The sequence below is a fragment of the Papio anubis genome, chromosome 7, assembly GCF_008728515.1.
Source record: "Papio anubis isolate 15944 chromosome 7, Panubis1.0, whole genome shotgun sequence".
Classification (NCBI taxonomy): domain Eukaryota; kingdom Metazoa; phylum Chordata; class Mammalia; order Primates; family Cercopithecidae; genus Papio; species Papio anubis.
In genome coordinates, this window is record NC_044982.1 from 153,249,138 (window position 1) to 153,262,709 (window position 13,572).

At 43.2% G+C, this 13,572-nt stretch overlaps 1 protein-coding gene across 15 annotated transcripts in view; it reads right to left on the reverse strand.

Annotated features, from left to right (window-relative positions):
* RYR3 (ryanodine receptor 3) overlaps positions 1 to 13,572 on the reverse strand; it is a 569,735-nt gene that overhangs the window by 170,167 nt on the left and 385,996 nt on the right. For all 15 annotated transcript variants that reach the window (XR_002523591.2, XM_021941701.2, XM_021941703.2 and 12 more), the window contains 3 exons: positions 3,819 to 4,092; positions 2,300 to 2,414; positions 43 to 172 (listed from right to left, as the gene is read on the reverse strand). Coding sequence is in view for 14 of the 15 variants with exons in the window: in XM_021941701.2 (XP_021797393.2) it covers positions 43 to 172; positions 2,300 to 2,414; positions 3,819 to 4,092 (519 nt within the window). In the remaining variant the exon portion in view is untranslated. The remainder of the gene's footprint in view (positions 1 to 42; positions 173 to 2,299; positions 2,415 to 3,818; positions 4,093 to 13,572) is intronic.

Below are 13,572 nucleotides of genomic sequence, written 5' to 3' on the forward strand. Positions count from 1 at the left end.
CCTTCGAGTTTGGATGTGGAAATTACAAGAAGACTTACGCACCTAGGCCAACGCTGCTATTCTCCAGAAGATAACTCAGGTGCTCAAACATGGCCTTCTGATTTTGCCGGCTAATTCGACAGAAATAGCAAAGGAAACGGCAGCAGCTAGCAACCATCTTTGGAAATGCAATCTGTAGGGAGAAGTAGAAAGTGTCAGAGAAAAGAATCTATCATGAAGCCTTTCTGAAAACTCTGACCTCAGAGTCTTAAATGGGTAAAGTATCCTAAGCTGTGAACACTTGGAAAAATGAACTTTCTCCTTCCTTTTTTTTTCCCAAGACTGATTCATAGGAGAGACAGAGAGTGGACACCCAAGAAGAGGCTCCCAAAAATACTGAATGATAGTTATAGTTCCTGAAATATCTTTCCTCCAAGAGAAACAGATGTCAAACAAGAATCTGTCATCCTCGGAAGTCACATGAAATTGCATGACCTTTTTCTACCAGGCTATTGTTGTTTCCAAGTAGGAAGGGAGTGGACAGAATTCAGAGAGAAAGAGAGGAGAGAAAGAGAGAGGAGAGAGAGAGAGAGAAGAGAGAGAGACGAGAGAAACAAAGGAGAGAGACAAAGGAGAGAGAGAGAGGAGAGAGAGAGGAGAGAGAGAACAGAGAGAGAGAAGAGAGAGGAGAGAGAGAGAAAAGAGAGGAAAGAGAGGAGAGAGAGAGAGAGGAGAGAGAGAGAGGAGACAGAGAAGAGAGAGAGACGGAGAGAGAGAGAGGAGAGAGACAGGAGAGAGAGAGAGAGACAGGAGAGAGAGAGAGAGACAGGAGAAAGAGGAGAGAGAGGCAGAGAGGAGAGAGAGAGGAGAGAGAGAGGAGAGAGAGAGAGGAGAGAGAGAGGAGAGAGAGAGGAGAGAGAGGCAGAGAGGAGAGAGAGAGAGAGGAGAGAGAGAGGACAGAGACAGAGGAGAGAGACAAAGGAGAGAGAGGAGAGAGAGAAGAGAGAGAGAGAGAAGAGAGAGGAGAGAGAGAGAGAGGAGAGAGAGACAAAGGAGAAAGAGAGAGGAGAGAGAGAGAGGAGAGAGACAGACAGACAGACACAGGTGATCGTAGACACACAAGGCCCATCAGTATATCAAAACCCAAGTGCCCTGGGTCAAGGCTGGCCTCTACCGTTGTGCAAGTCTGAAAGGCATCGCTCTCTGAGTCTTCCCTGACTACTTCTGTCATTGATAATTGCTCTTCTATGGGATTCCATAGCACTTGCCATTTGATTCATGCAGTCTAGCATAAAGATGCCATCTTACATTCCTGTTGACTGTACTTGGCCTTTCTGCCTAACAAAGTAACCAGTATCTCTAGGTTGGGCCAAATCTTATTTTTGATCCTACAATGCTTAATAAATGGTGGCAGTGTTAACCTTGCTCAGGATCCTAAGACGACCTTGATTTTCTCCTTTAACGTTCCAGAGGATGCTCTAAGAAATAAGATTCAGAAACATCATCTATCTGCTCGCTAAGGCATCCAGACATGTGCTCAGGGACCTTCTGGAGAGATTTCCCTTTCCCAAGAAATCAGAAGGAAGCCCATGAGGAACATGACCCTGGCTTCTGTTCCTTCTACACACCCACCCCCTCCCCAGCAGCGCTGATGAAACTGCACCGGAAATCACCCTTCCTAGGACCCTGGCATTCTAGAATTTCCAACATTTGAAGCCATACCCTATCTACTGCCTGCGGAAGCCGTTTAACTGTGAGGAGGACCCCAGCCCGGCTGGGATAAATGTCCAATTGTGTCCTATCCCCGCTCTTCTCCCTTTACCAACAGGAGATCCCCCTGATGCAGCCTCCTTATGGGGGAGCTGGCAAGGAAACCTGGCTTCTTCAGGAGCCCGGTTGACGGAGGAAACACAAACACTTCTGGGGAGACACTGCCAGGATCACTACTGAGATCTTGTTCTCCTTTAGCACAGCCTTCTCCTGACCCAGCACAAGGCACACCAGGCTCCTAAGTGGCAGTCAGAGTTACTCCATCTTGGAAAGCACAGGGTTGCAGAACACGGGAAGTAAACTTAGCAACTGAAGAGCCCAGTGGGATTAATGAAGAGAGTCTCCAAGCTTCAAGAGCTCTTACACAATGGGATTCCATCCAGCAGCATTATCCCATCGCTTGGCTCCTTCTTGGCACTGTGCATGTCCCTCCCTCTCCCTGGAAGAGAAACTGAGGCAATGGACACCAGCCATGTGGCTCTGAACAAGTCACCTCATGTGCTCCTGCCTCAAGGGACAAGTTCTGGCTAGGTTCTCCTTTTAGCATTACCTGAGATTTCTCTGTACTCAACACGTTGACCATCACCTCCATCACCGTCTCGTGCATGCCCAGGACTCTCATGAGGTTGGGATGCTGGTAAAACACCTTGTTGTTCATTATTTCTCTAGGGTAAGGATCAAAGAGAGTCTTCAGCACCTGTTTATTTATAGGCTAGGAAAATTCAGGGATGAACACACACACACACACACATGAGGGCGTGAAGTAATATGAAAGTGACAGGCTGAAACAAATAATAAGAAGGCGCTAGGTCAGGTGGAATGTATGTGCAGGGCCATTCTAGCTGATGGAAATATTCTGTGCTCCTCTACTTCTAAGTACTTGCTCTTTCTCTTTGAAACATTTCTTTCTAATGACCTATTAAACATCCCTGGTTTTTCTTTTCTTGTAACAATTTTAGACACCAATGAAGCTTTTGGACAACAGGCTTTAAAAACTCACGACATTAACATGTTAAGAACAATTATATCTTTAAGTCATCCCATATACACTCACAGAGTACAGCTGCAGGCAAGTCAAAATACAGAAAGAGCCTGGTAATTTGCTGTGTACTCCCTTGCTGGGGGGTTACTTTCTGGCTGGCCCATTCCCCTTCTCTTGAGGGTTGCAGGAATCACCACCTGCAACTGCCAGTTTTTACTTCTGCGATGTCTACTACGAAGGCTGGGGGAGATAATAATTCTCTAACTGTACTCTATTCCTATAAAAGTCTCTTCGTTTATATAAGATCTCTCTTTGGAAATGAGTTTGATAAATGCAAGCATTTCCCCGCCACGGATCCTGAACGTCCCTTTCCTGCACCTTGGTGATGCTCCTTTGGTTTGCTGGCTCAAGGGCGGTAGGATGAAAAGTTAGGTAGGAGGATGTCTGTTGGTCTGGTTCTTGATTCTAATAAAGTAAAACTGTAGGCTGGTTAGTGAATCTTTTTGGACCTTGGTATTCTCAACTGCAAAATAGAAGTGCTACAGTATATAATTAAAGGAAATCCTTTTGACGTCTAAAATGCAATGAATTTGTTTGACTTCATGGCTTCTAAGGGAGAGCCATGAGCTACCGTTAAGGGGAAAGTTATCTCAATGAACTAACAAAAATGACTCTAGGCTAGTGCTGAGAAAAGGGAGAGATGAGGTGGCAGTTTTTCAGAGGGAAGTTTCAGAAGCTAGAAAGCTTCTGAAACTCAAGCACTCAGATAATTTCTGTCTTGGGTTGAACACACTGTCTCTTCCTCCAAATGTTTCCATGGGCTCCCTGGGGCTATTTTCAAAAGATTCAAACCCAGTTAACTGCTTTTCTCCAAGACTCCTCCACACTTCTGTCAGCAATGCCTTTCGCTGCGAGTCGTCGGGTCTCTTAGGCTACAAAGGCTACGACCGCAGGAGGAGTGAGACTGGAATCACGTCACACAAAGATTTAATATGATTTGATTCCACTACATCCGTATATCAAGGTAAGTCAGTTTTCCCACTGAAAGCTCTCTAGAGAGAATGGCACGGAACTGTGAGCCACCTACCCCAGCCCGTTGATCATGAGCAACTCCTCTTCCTTGCCCATCCTGACACTGAGGAGGGAGCGGATCTGGCCCAGGGCAGCCAGCAGGTTGATGGTGTCGCTTACAGAGGCATGGCTGATGGTGTAGGTCTTCCGCAGCGCCTGTAGCAGCTCCCCGATGCTGTCATACTGCCTCCGGAGGAGGTTGAACATCATTCGGACCAGCTCTGCATCCTGGATCTGGTCCTCCTGGGCCCAGCAGATCATCGTCTGTGAGATGAGCTCCTTCAATGTTGCTGGAAGGACAACAGGAGGGACCAGGGCTGTGGCTGTCATGGCTCGGGGAGAGCTGGGTGTTTCAGCCACTTCACGCAAATAGAAGACACATCGCTGGATGAGGTTACAAAATTCTTATTACAGGCAATGTGCAGTGGCTCATGCCTATAATCCTAGCAATTTGGGAGGCTGAGGCTGAAGGACTGCTTGAGCCTATGAGTTTGAGACCAGCCTGGGCAACAAAGGGAGACCCTGTTGCTTTTTTAAAAAAAAAAAAAAAAAAAAAAGGCTGGGTGTGGTTGCACATGCCTGTAGTCAGCTGCTTAGGAGGCTGAGGTGGGAGGACTGCTCAAGCCTTGGAGGTTGAGGGTGCAGTAAGCCATGACTGCATCACTGCACTGCAGCCTGGGCACCAGAGTGAGACTCTGTCTCAAAAAAACAAAAAAAATTGTATTTTAGGGGTTGGGTATGACATGCACAGAAGTAGAATATATCATGAAAAGACAAATAAATCGGCTATATAATAATAAAAGAATATCCCAATTATGAGTTGAGGGTGTTAACCATTCTGTTTTGATTAAACAATATTTGCATCCATGCTGGGCTGAGAGAACAGCTCTAAAGGCTTTACAGTGGGACATCTGACCATCATCCTAGAATCTGAACAGGTTTTTTTGCACTGTATCTTTGGCAAGAGTCAGCTGACACTGCATCTTGGGCTCCTTTCATAAGCATCAAGAGAATAAAAACCACAATGCCTTTGAATTCAGAATTTATTGGGGCTCATACTAGTTTTACAGAAATTTTACTGTCTATACAAGTAAAGGAAAGATCACTGAACTGGGACTCAGAACAGCTGTGGAACCTTCAGAGGTCAGACTAAAAAGCCCCTGAAAATTGCTGATTGGCACTGGCGTAGGAGGTAAAGGAGGAAGGGGACCTGCTGGAATGGCTGGGAAAGCACTGCTCACCCCTTCCCATACCATCCACACTTCCAGAAGATGACAGAGGTGAGACATGCTGCTGTTAAATCACAAATGCATCCTACTCTGGCACTACATATCACAGTCCTACAAGGTATGGATGGCAGGAAGATCCTTAATTCAGGCCAGGCAGAGCCAAGGGGACAATGAAGGTCACTCAGTCAATCAATGAAAGAAAGGGGAGTAAACAGATCAGTGCATCTGGTAGCCCATGCCATCTCTAATAGTCGAGGTTTCTACTCCATATCACTATAGATGGCAGATGTCTGCTCTATATACAGTCTTGGCTCATCGTAAGGTTATAAAAATAGAACTCAGTTACCAAGCTTTAAAAGAGACCTAGATGTAAAGGATTAATTTAACTTACTGCTGTGTCTATCAACCCTGTGGGTGTGTTAGATTCAGATAGGAGACATAAACTGAAAACCTTAAAAAAGGACACCCAAGTCAGAGAGAAGCGCAGTTAAAAGACGTTCTTAAGAGATCTCACTAGGCAGGGACTGCCGACTAATACCTGCTAGATTAGATAATATCTGTATCCTCTAGGGGCAAAGTTATTTAAGGGCTATGCTGGGCTCCTTGTCAGAAGCCTGTTTCCTCAGAGTCCACATATAAAAGTTCCTGCATCTCCTAGTTAATTCACATGTATATATTTTGGAGGAGAAACCCTAATTTTATTGTCTGTCATATTATTTTAAAAATCTAGGCTGGGCGCAGTGGCTCACGCCTGTAATCCTAGCACTTTGGGAGGCGGAGGTGGGCAGATCATGAGGTCAGGAGATCGAGACCATCCTGGCTAACACGGTGAAACCCCATCTCCACCAAAAATACAAAAAATTAGCTGGGCGTGGTGGCGGGCACCTGTAGTCCCAGCTACTCGGGAGGCTGAGGCAGGAGAATGGCGTGAACCTGGGAGGCGGAGCTTGCAGTGAGCCGAGATCGCGCCACTGTACTCCAGCCTGGGCGACAAAGAGAGACTCCATCTCAAAAAAAAACAAACAAAAACAAAAACAAAAAAAAAACTAGTAACAATAGATTTGTACAGAAAAAAACAAACGAATAGTAAATGAGAGCACAAAAGAAATAATTTAAATTTGCTCTTTTTTTAATGGTATTAGGATGATAGTGCCTGGCTTCACAGTAGGATTTGTTCGTTGGCCAAAGCCTGCCATAAAACTAAGGCTTTCAGTAGCTGTCTACTCTGCTGGTTCTTGACAAAACTTTGAGATCTTCAAGAAAAGTAACGTCCTCCTCGTGCTCCGGAACCGGGCTGAGCTGCACCAACCCATCCACAATAGCGCTGTCCACCCGTTGGTCCTCAAGGAAATAATACAAGGCCTAGTCCGGCGACTCTGTGTCAAGTGTGTACTAGTGTCCTTCCATTCAGACTTGCCATTGGACTGAAAGCTAACTTCCTTGATGGAGAAAATGTTACTCTCTACCTGCTCTTCTTGTCCAAACTCATCCTCTGATAGTGCCAGTCAGCACCAGGACCTTCTTGCTATCATTCTTCATAACTTCAGCTATGAAACTGGGAATTGATGTTAATTCAGAATCCTGTTCTTCAACCTACTGCCCTTGTGAGGGCTCCTCCTCACCATCAGATGTGGGTGAGATGCTACTGATAATGTTTAAAATGACAGAGATCTTTCCTCTGGCAACTTGCCATACTCATTTAGCGTCTGTTCCATTTAAATTCTAGCTCCCAACCTCCAGACCTCTTAGGGAGGGAATGCCTCTTATGCTTCTGGATTTCCCTTTCCTCCTTAATTTCATCACTCAGGAATTCAACGGAAGTTTTGTCTCCTTCGGTGTACAGCACGCAGCCGCTGTAGCCACAGGCACAGGGCCTAGGAGGCCGCGGGAGGCCAGGCTGCCATGCGGACGCCACACACATGCACACTGAGCAGCACAAAGGGCCGGGCACAGGACCCGGGTGCTGCTGGAGCGGTGGGGCAGGCTTGGTAGTGCAGAGGGCAGCAACTGTGGAGCCCAGGGCACCAGGCATGCAGCACAACAGAGGCAGCATCAGAGACAACCACAAATACGTATGGATGCACTCTTATTACTTGTGTAGTAAGAATGAAAGCAAGACAAAAAGGTAGACCCTCGGACCCAATTTGAGTTTTTCTAGTCCTGTCAGTACAGTTTCCTCTAAAACATACACTTTGGCTTGAAAGAGTTATAGTTCTCACGACTAACAAAACAATTCTCTGCAGATATAATACACGCTATCCCAGTCCCTGCCACACTTGAAAAGCAATAATCAGATCTGCTGGAATTACTAATCTGTTCAAGGACCATCTTCTTTTCAACAGAGAATTTTACAGAATCATAATAAAACCAAGTACATACTAGTTTCCCTTAACCTGGCTTTCAGATTAATTCAGGATTTGGGTGAGCTCTTAGCCTCACACTGACTCAAAAATCCAAATAAATATTTATGGCCTAGAGAGCATGTAAAGCCAAACACCTCACTAGAGGGCAAATGGGAAAGGAAACAGCATTTTAGCCTCAAAGCAGGGAGCAGCAAACAGCCTCCACTCCATTCTCTGTCCAGGCAAGCCTTCAAAGTAAGTGTCAGAGAATGGGATAAATATTTATGTGTGACCAAGCTAAAGTGCAGTTTAAAAAAAAGAAAGGAGCCCCCAGGTTCTGTCAGAAAAGGAGGCAAGACCTACTGTGGCGCTGCTGACAGGCAGATGTAATTCCATGGAAGGCCTGACATTTAAAGCCATGTGTATTGTACAATGTTTTGAACTGTGAAACCAAGGTGCAGTAAGTGAGAGAAACAATAACTACAAAAAGAAATAAAATTCAGAGGGAGAGGGGCAGAAAGGGACATTTTCAGGAGCCATGAAAAGCACAGCATATTTTGCCATCTGACATGTACTAGAGACTCAGGACCCGCCAAGCAAACCCAGGCAGAGTCAATGAACTTCTCAAGGTCTAAACACTTTTGGGACTGAGAAAATGGAGGTTTATACCCCTAGCAGCAATGCTACTGAAAATTCTTCAGATTTTAATTAGCTCCCATGCATCAGCAGCAGAGCGGCCAAAATGTACCAGAGTCCAGAAGTTAAAAAGGATACATTTTCTGGACTGTGTTAGGCTCTCCATATACCTGAATATCTCACGATTAAACTAATTAGTGCATATAACCATGGATGGCACATACTGTAGGTTTAATAAAGGTGAACTATTACTGACATCTTTACCAATAGTTATAAAACTGTAATCTGCAGAGCCCCTGGGGCCCGAGACCCTTTAGATACCCTTTAAGTCCAAATGCATTTTCATAAAAATTCTAAGATACTGTTTGCCTTTTTCATTGTGTTGATAATTGCACTGATGGTACAAAAGCAATGGTGGGTAAAACGGCTTGTGCCTTAGCTTGAATCGAGTTAGCAGCATCCAACTATATTTTTTATTGCCACACTTTCAGATAAATGCCCAGTTTCACATAACGATGTCTTGAATAAAGCAGTAAAAATTATTTTTATTAATCATAAACTCTTGAGTTTACATCTTTAAAATATCCTGTGTGACAGAATGGTACATAGAAAGAAAAGAAGTAAAGCACTTCTGCTATGTATCAAAGTTCAGTGGCTTTTCCGGAGGAAAAGCACTTGCATGATGGAGTTGTGAGCTGAACCAGCTGCTTATTTCATGGAATGCCATTTTTAATTAAAGAACGACAAACTATGGTTAACTTGAAAAAAAATGAAATTAAAAAAATGAAAAAAGTAAGCCTTTCACTTCAAATGACAGTATTTGTTGCCAATAATGAAATTTGAGCTTTAAAGTGAAAATCAGAATTTTGAAAAATGTTTATCTGACACTGGGAGCTCAATAGCTTCCCAGCACTTAAAGACTTTTCTGATTAAGCTACGTTAACGAAGTATTTTATAATGAAATGTGTCAAGATTTGGAAGTTCTGATTAACTCAGTGAACCAATAATCTCTCAATGATCAATGAATGATGTTACAAAAACATTCATAGGTAAAAGATCCATTCAATGTGTGAGACAGACCAACAAATTTTTATGTAACAAAGTACATAAAAATCTAGTTAATATAGTTTGATTCCACATGCCAACTAACTTTTCAGAAACTACTACTTATTCAGATACAGTATTACAGAAGAATATTCACAATTATTGGAAAAGGCTATGAAAAATACTACTACCCTTCCAATCATATATTTAAGGCCATTTTTCTTCCTATTCTTTAACCAGATATAAGAATCCAGCTGCTTTCAATTAAGTCAGACATTAAAGAGATTTATAATCACGCAAAGAAATGTCACTTTTTGTTCTGAAACATTTAGTTTTCATAAAAGTATTTTTATATAACATGTAATAAGGTTTTTATTTTTAAATGAATAAATATTTAAATGTTAATTTTAATTTTATATTTGGTAAACACTGATAGATATAATCCACATAAACTAAAGCCTTTGGGGTTCTCAGTAATTTTCCACAGTGTAAAAGGGTCCCAAGACCAAAGGGTTTGAGAACCACTGACCTACATAAAAGGCCTACGCTGAAGTGAGGCTGTGATTGGAAACCAAAGCTTTCTCTCCAGCTAAAATGAAATCTGTTCTATTAGGGCTGCATGATTCTGATCAAGTAGCTGAGACCTGAACCTAGAAATCTACAGATTAGGAAGCTTTCCATGTTTACTTCTGGATGGGAGTAGGGTATGTGTGAGATTAAATGTGAGTATCTCATGTAAGAAGAGTATCTCATATAAGAAGAGTAAGACACCTCACATTGAGAAATAAAGTGAAGATTAAAGAATCATTATTTTGAAAATTGAATCCTGGCAGTCAAGGGCCCTGGCTATTACTCATTCTTCACCAAAGGGCAACCTGCTAGCCTGAAGGGCTCCTAATGCTTTTCTTTTCCTTAAGTTCGGCTTCAGAACAGTCATCTTCTAAGCAAGGAGCGAGCCAGGCTTGTATTACGCTGAGGCTGCGTGGCTTTCTTCAGCCTGCTCTGCACATACACAGAGAAATGTGGGCTGCAGGCTGGAAGGGGAGGCACTCAATTCTTTGTCCCCAACATTAGCTGATCCTCCAGCAATGACTTTGCTCTAATGAATACTGGAAACTAAAGCTGTCAACTACAGAAGGCTTTGCCCTGAAGTTGATATGTGTCCAGGACTCAGGACATACCCAATTCACAAGTTTCTGCCTGTCTTCATGTGAGTAGCTAACTCCAGGCACGCTACTTCTAAGTTAGCTTTAAACTGACCAGCATTTTCTGGGTATCTGTTACATGCCCGAGGTGAAGTACTCATAACAAACTATTTCAAGACACAATTATTATCCACTACAGCCTAGCTGGAGAAACTAATACATGTGAAGCACTTAATAAAAAATAAATTGTAAAATAATGAGTAAAACCGTTGTCTCAATTAGGAAATAAGACAATTCATAAGAAGGCATAACTCCTAAAGTAACACATACATTCAAAAGAAACTAGAGAAAGAAACAGTAAGATCTCCCTTTCTTTCCCTCCAGTGGCTTTTTTATCTGAAGTGTTTTATATTTCTACAGTAAGTCTCCATTACATGGAGACTCCATTACATGATCTAATGAAAAAGACATCATGCTTTGTTATGATTATCTTGGAATGCTATGTTCCTTAGATGATTCATACGTATAGTACCTGTATATGTATGTGTGTGTGTGTGTGAACACATATATAAGTATCCATGGGGGAATGCTGATGATTTTGGTAGGATTTTCCTTTTTTTTTTTTTTTTTTTTTTACTCTAAGTTCTAGGGTACATGTGCACGATGTGCAGGTTTGTTACATAGGTATACACGTGCCATGTTGGTTTGCTGCACCCATCGAGTCATCATTTACATTAGGTATTTCTCCTATCCTAATGCTATCCCTCCCCCAGCCCCCCACCCACTCCCTGACAGGCCCCGGTGTGTGATGTTCCCCTTCCCATGTCCAAGTGAGCTCATTGTTCAATTCCCACCTATGAGTGAGAATATGTGGTGTTTGGTTTTCTGTTTTTGTGAATAGTTTGCTGAGAATGATGGTTTCCAGCTGCATCCATGTCCCTACAAAGGACACAAACTCATCCTTTTTCATGGCTGCATAGTATTCCATGGTATATATGTGCCACATTTTCTTAATGCAGTCTATCATTGATGGACATTTTGGGTAGTTCCAAGTCTTTGCTATTGTGAATAGTGCCACAATAAACATACGTGTGCATGTGTCTTTATAGCAGCATGATTTACAATCCTTCAGGTATATACCCAGTAATGGGATTGCCGGATCAAATGGTATTTCTAGTTCTAGATCCTTGAGGAATTGCCACACTGTCCTCCACAATGGTTCAACTAATTTACACTCCCACCAACAGTGTAAAAGCATTCCTGTTTCTCTGGATCCTCTCCAGCACCTGTTGTTTCTTGACTTTTTAATGATTGCCATTCTAACTGGTATGAGATGGCACCTCATTGTGGTTTTGATTTGCATTTCTCTGATGGACAGTGATAATGAGCATTTTTTCATGTGTGTGTTGGCGGCATGAATGTCTTCTTTTGAGAAGTGTCTGTTCATATCCTTTGCCCTTTTTTGATGTTTTTTTTTTCCTTGTAAATTTGTTTGAATTCTTTATAGATTCTAGATATTAGCCCTTTGTCAGATGGGTAGATTGCAAAATTTTTCTCCCATTCTGTAGGTTGCCTGTTCACTCTGATGGTAGTTTCTTTTGCTGTGGAGAAGCTCTTTAGTTTAATTAGATCCCATTTGTCAATTTTGGCTTTCGTTGCCATTAGCCCATTTACATTTAAGGTTAATATTATTATGTGTGAATTTGATCCTATAATTATGATGTTAGTTGATTATTTTTCCTGTTAATTGATACAGTTTCTTCATAGCATTGATGGTCTTTACAATTTGGCATGTTTCTGAAATGGCTGGTTCTGGTTGTTCCTTTCCATGTTTAGTGCTTCCTTCAGGAGCTCTTCTAAGGCAGGCCTGGCGGTGACAAAATCTCTCCGCATTTGCTTGTCTGTAAAGGATTTTATTTCTCTTTCACTTATGAAGCTTAGTTTGACTGGATATGAAATTCTGGGTTGAAATTTCTTTAAGAATGTTGAATATTGGCCCCCACTCTCTTCTGGCTTGTAGGGTTTCTGCTGAGAGATCTGCTGTTAGTCTGATGGGCTTCCCTTTGTGGGTAAGCCAACCTTTCTCTCCAGCTGCCCTTAACATTTTTTCTTTCATTTCAAACTTAGTCAGTCTGACAATTATGTGTCTTGGGGTTGTTCTTCTCGAGGAGTACCTTTGTAGTGTTCTCTGTATTTCCTGAATTTGAATGTTGGCTTGCCTTGCTAGGTTGGGGACGTTCTCCTGGGTAATTATCTTTGTGGTTCTGTCTACCTTTGGTCTTTGATGCTGGTGACCTACAGATGGGGTTTTGATGTGGATTTCCTTTTGGTTGATGTTGATGCTATTCCTTTCTGTTTGTTAGTTTTCCTTCTAAGAGTCAGGTCCCTCAGCTACAGGTCTGTTGGAGTTTGCTGGAGGTCCACTCCAGACCCTGTTTGCCTGGGTATCACCAGTGGAGGCTGCAGAACAGCAAATATTGCTGCCTGATCCTTCCTCTGGAAGCTTTGTCCCAGAGGGGCACCTGCCTGTATGAGGTGTCTGTCGCCCCCTACTGGGAGGTGTCTCCCATTTAGGCTACACAGGGGTCAGGGACCCACTTGAGGAAGCAGTCTGTCCATTCTCAGAGCTCGAACGCCATGTTACGAGAACCACTGTTCTCTTCAGAGCTGTCAGACAGGGATGTTTAAGTCTGCAGAAGTTGTCTGCTGCCTTTTGTTCAGCTATGCTCTGCCCACAGAGGTAGAGTATATAGAGGCAGTAAGCTTTGCTGAGCTGTGGTGGGCTTTGCCCAATTTGAGCTTCCCAGCCACTTTGCTTACCTACTCAAGCCTCAGCAATGACAGATGCCCCTCCCCCAGCCAGTTTGATCTCAGGCTGCTGTGCTAGCAGTGAGCAAGGCTCCGTGAGCCTGGGACCCACCGAGCCAGGCACAGGAGAGAATCTCATCTGCCAGTTGCTAAGACCTTGGGAAAAGCGCAGTATTTGGGAGAAGTTTCCCGATTTTCCAGGTACAGTCTGTCACAGCTTCCTTTGGCTAGGAAAGGGAAGTCCCTTGACCCCTTGCGCTTCCCGGGTGAGGCGATGCCCCACCCTGCTTTGGCTCGCCCTCCGTGGGCTGCACCCACTGACCAACCAGTCCCAATGAGATGAACCAGGTACATCAGTTGGAAATGCAGAAATCACCCGTCTTGTGCATCAATCATGCTGAGAGCTGCAGACTGGAGCTGTTCCTATTCAGCCATCTTGGAACGGACTCCCCAATTTTGGTAGGATTTTCAAACAGCAAAGGAGGGACTTATTTCTTGTGAATATATTTGAATCTCTTTCATAAACAAAGAGCAACAGAGATGTTAAGAAGGATTATAACTAAATA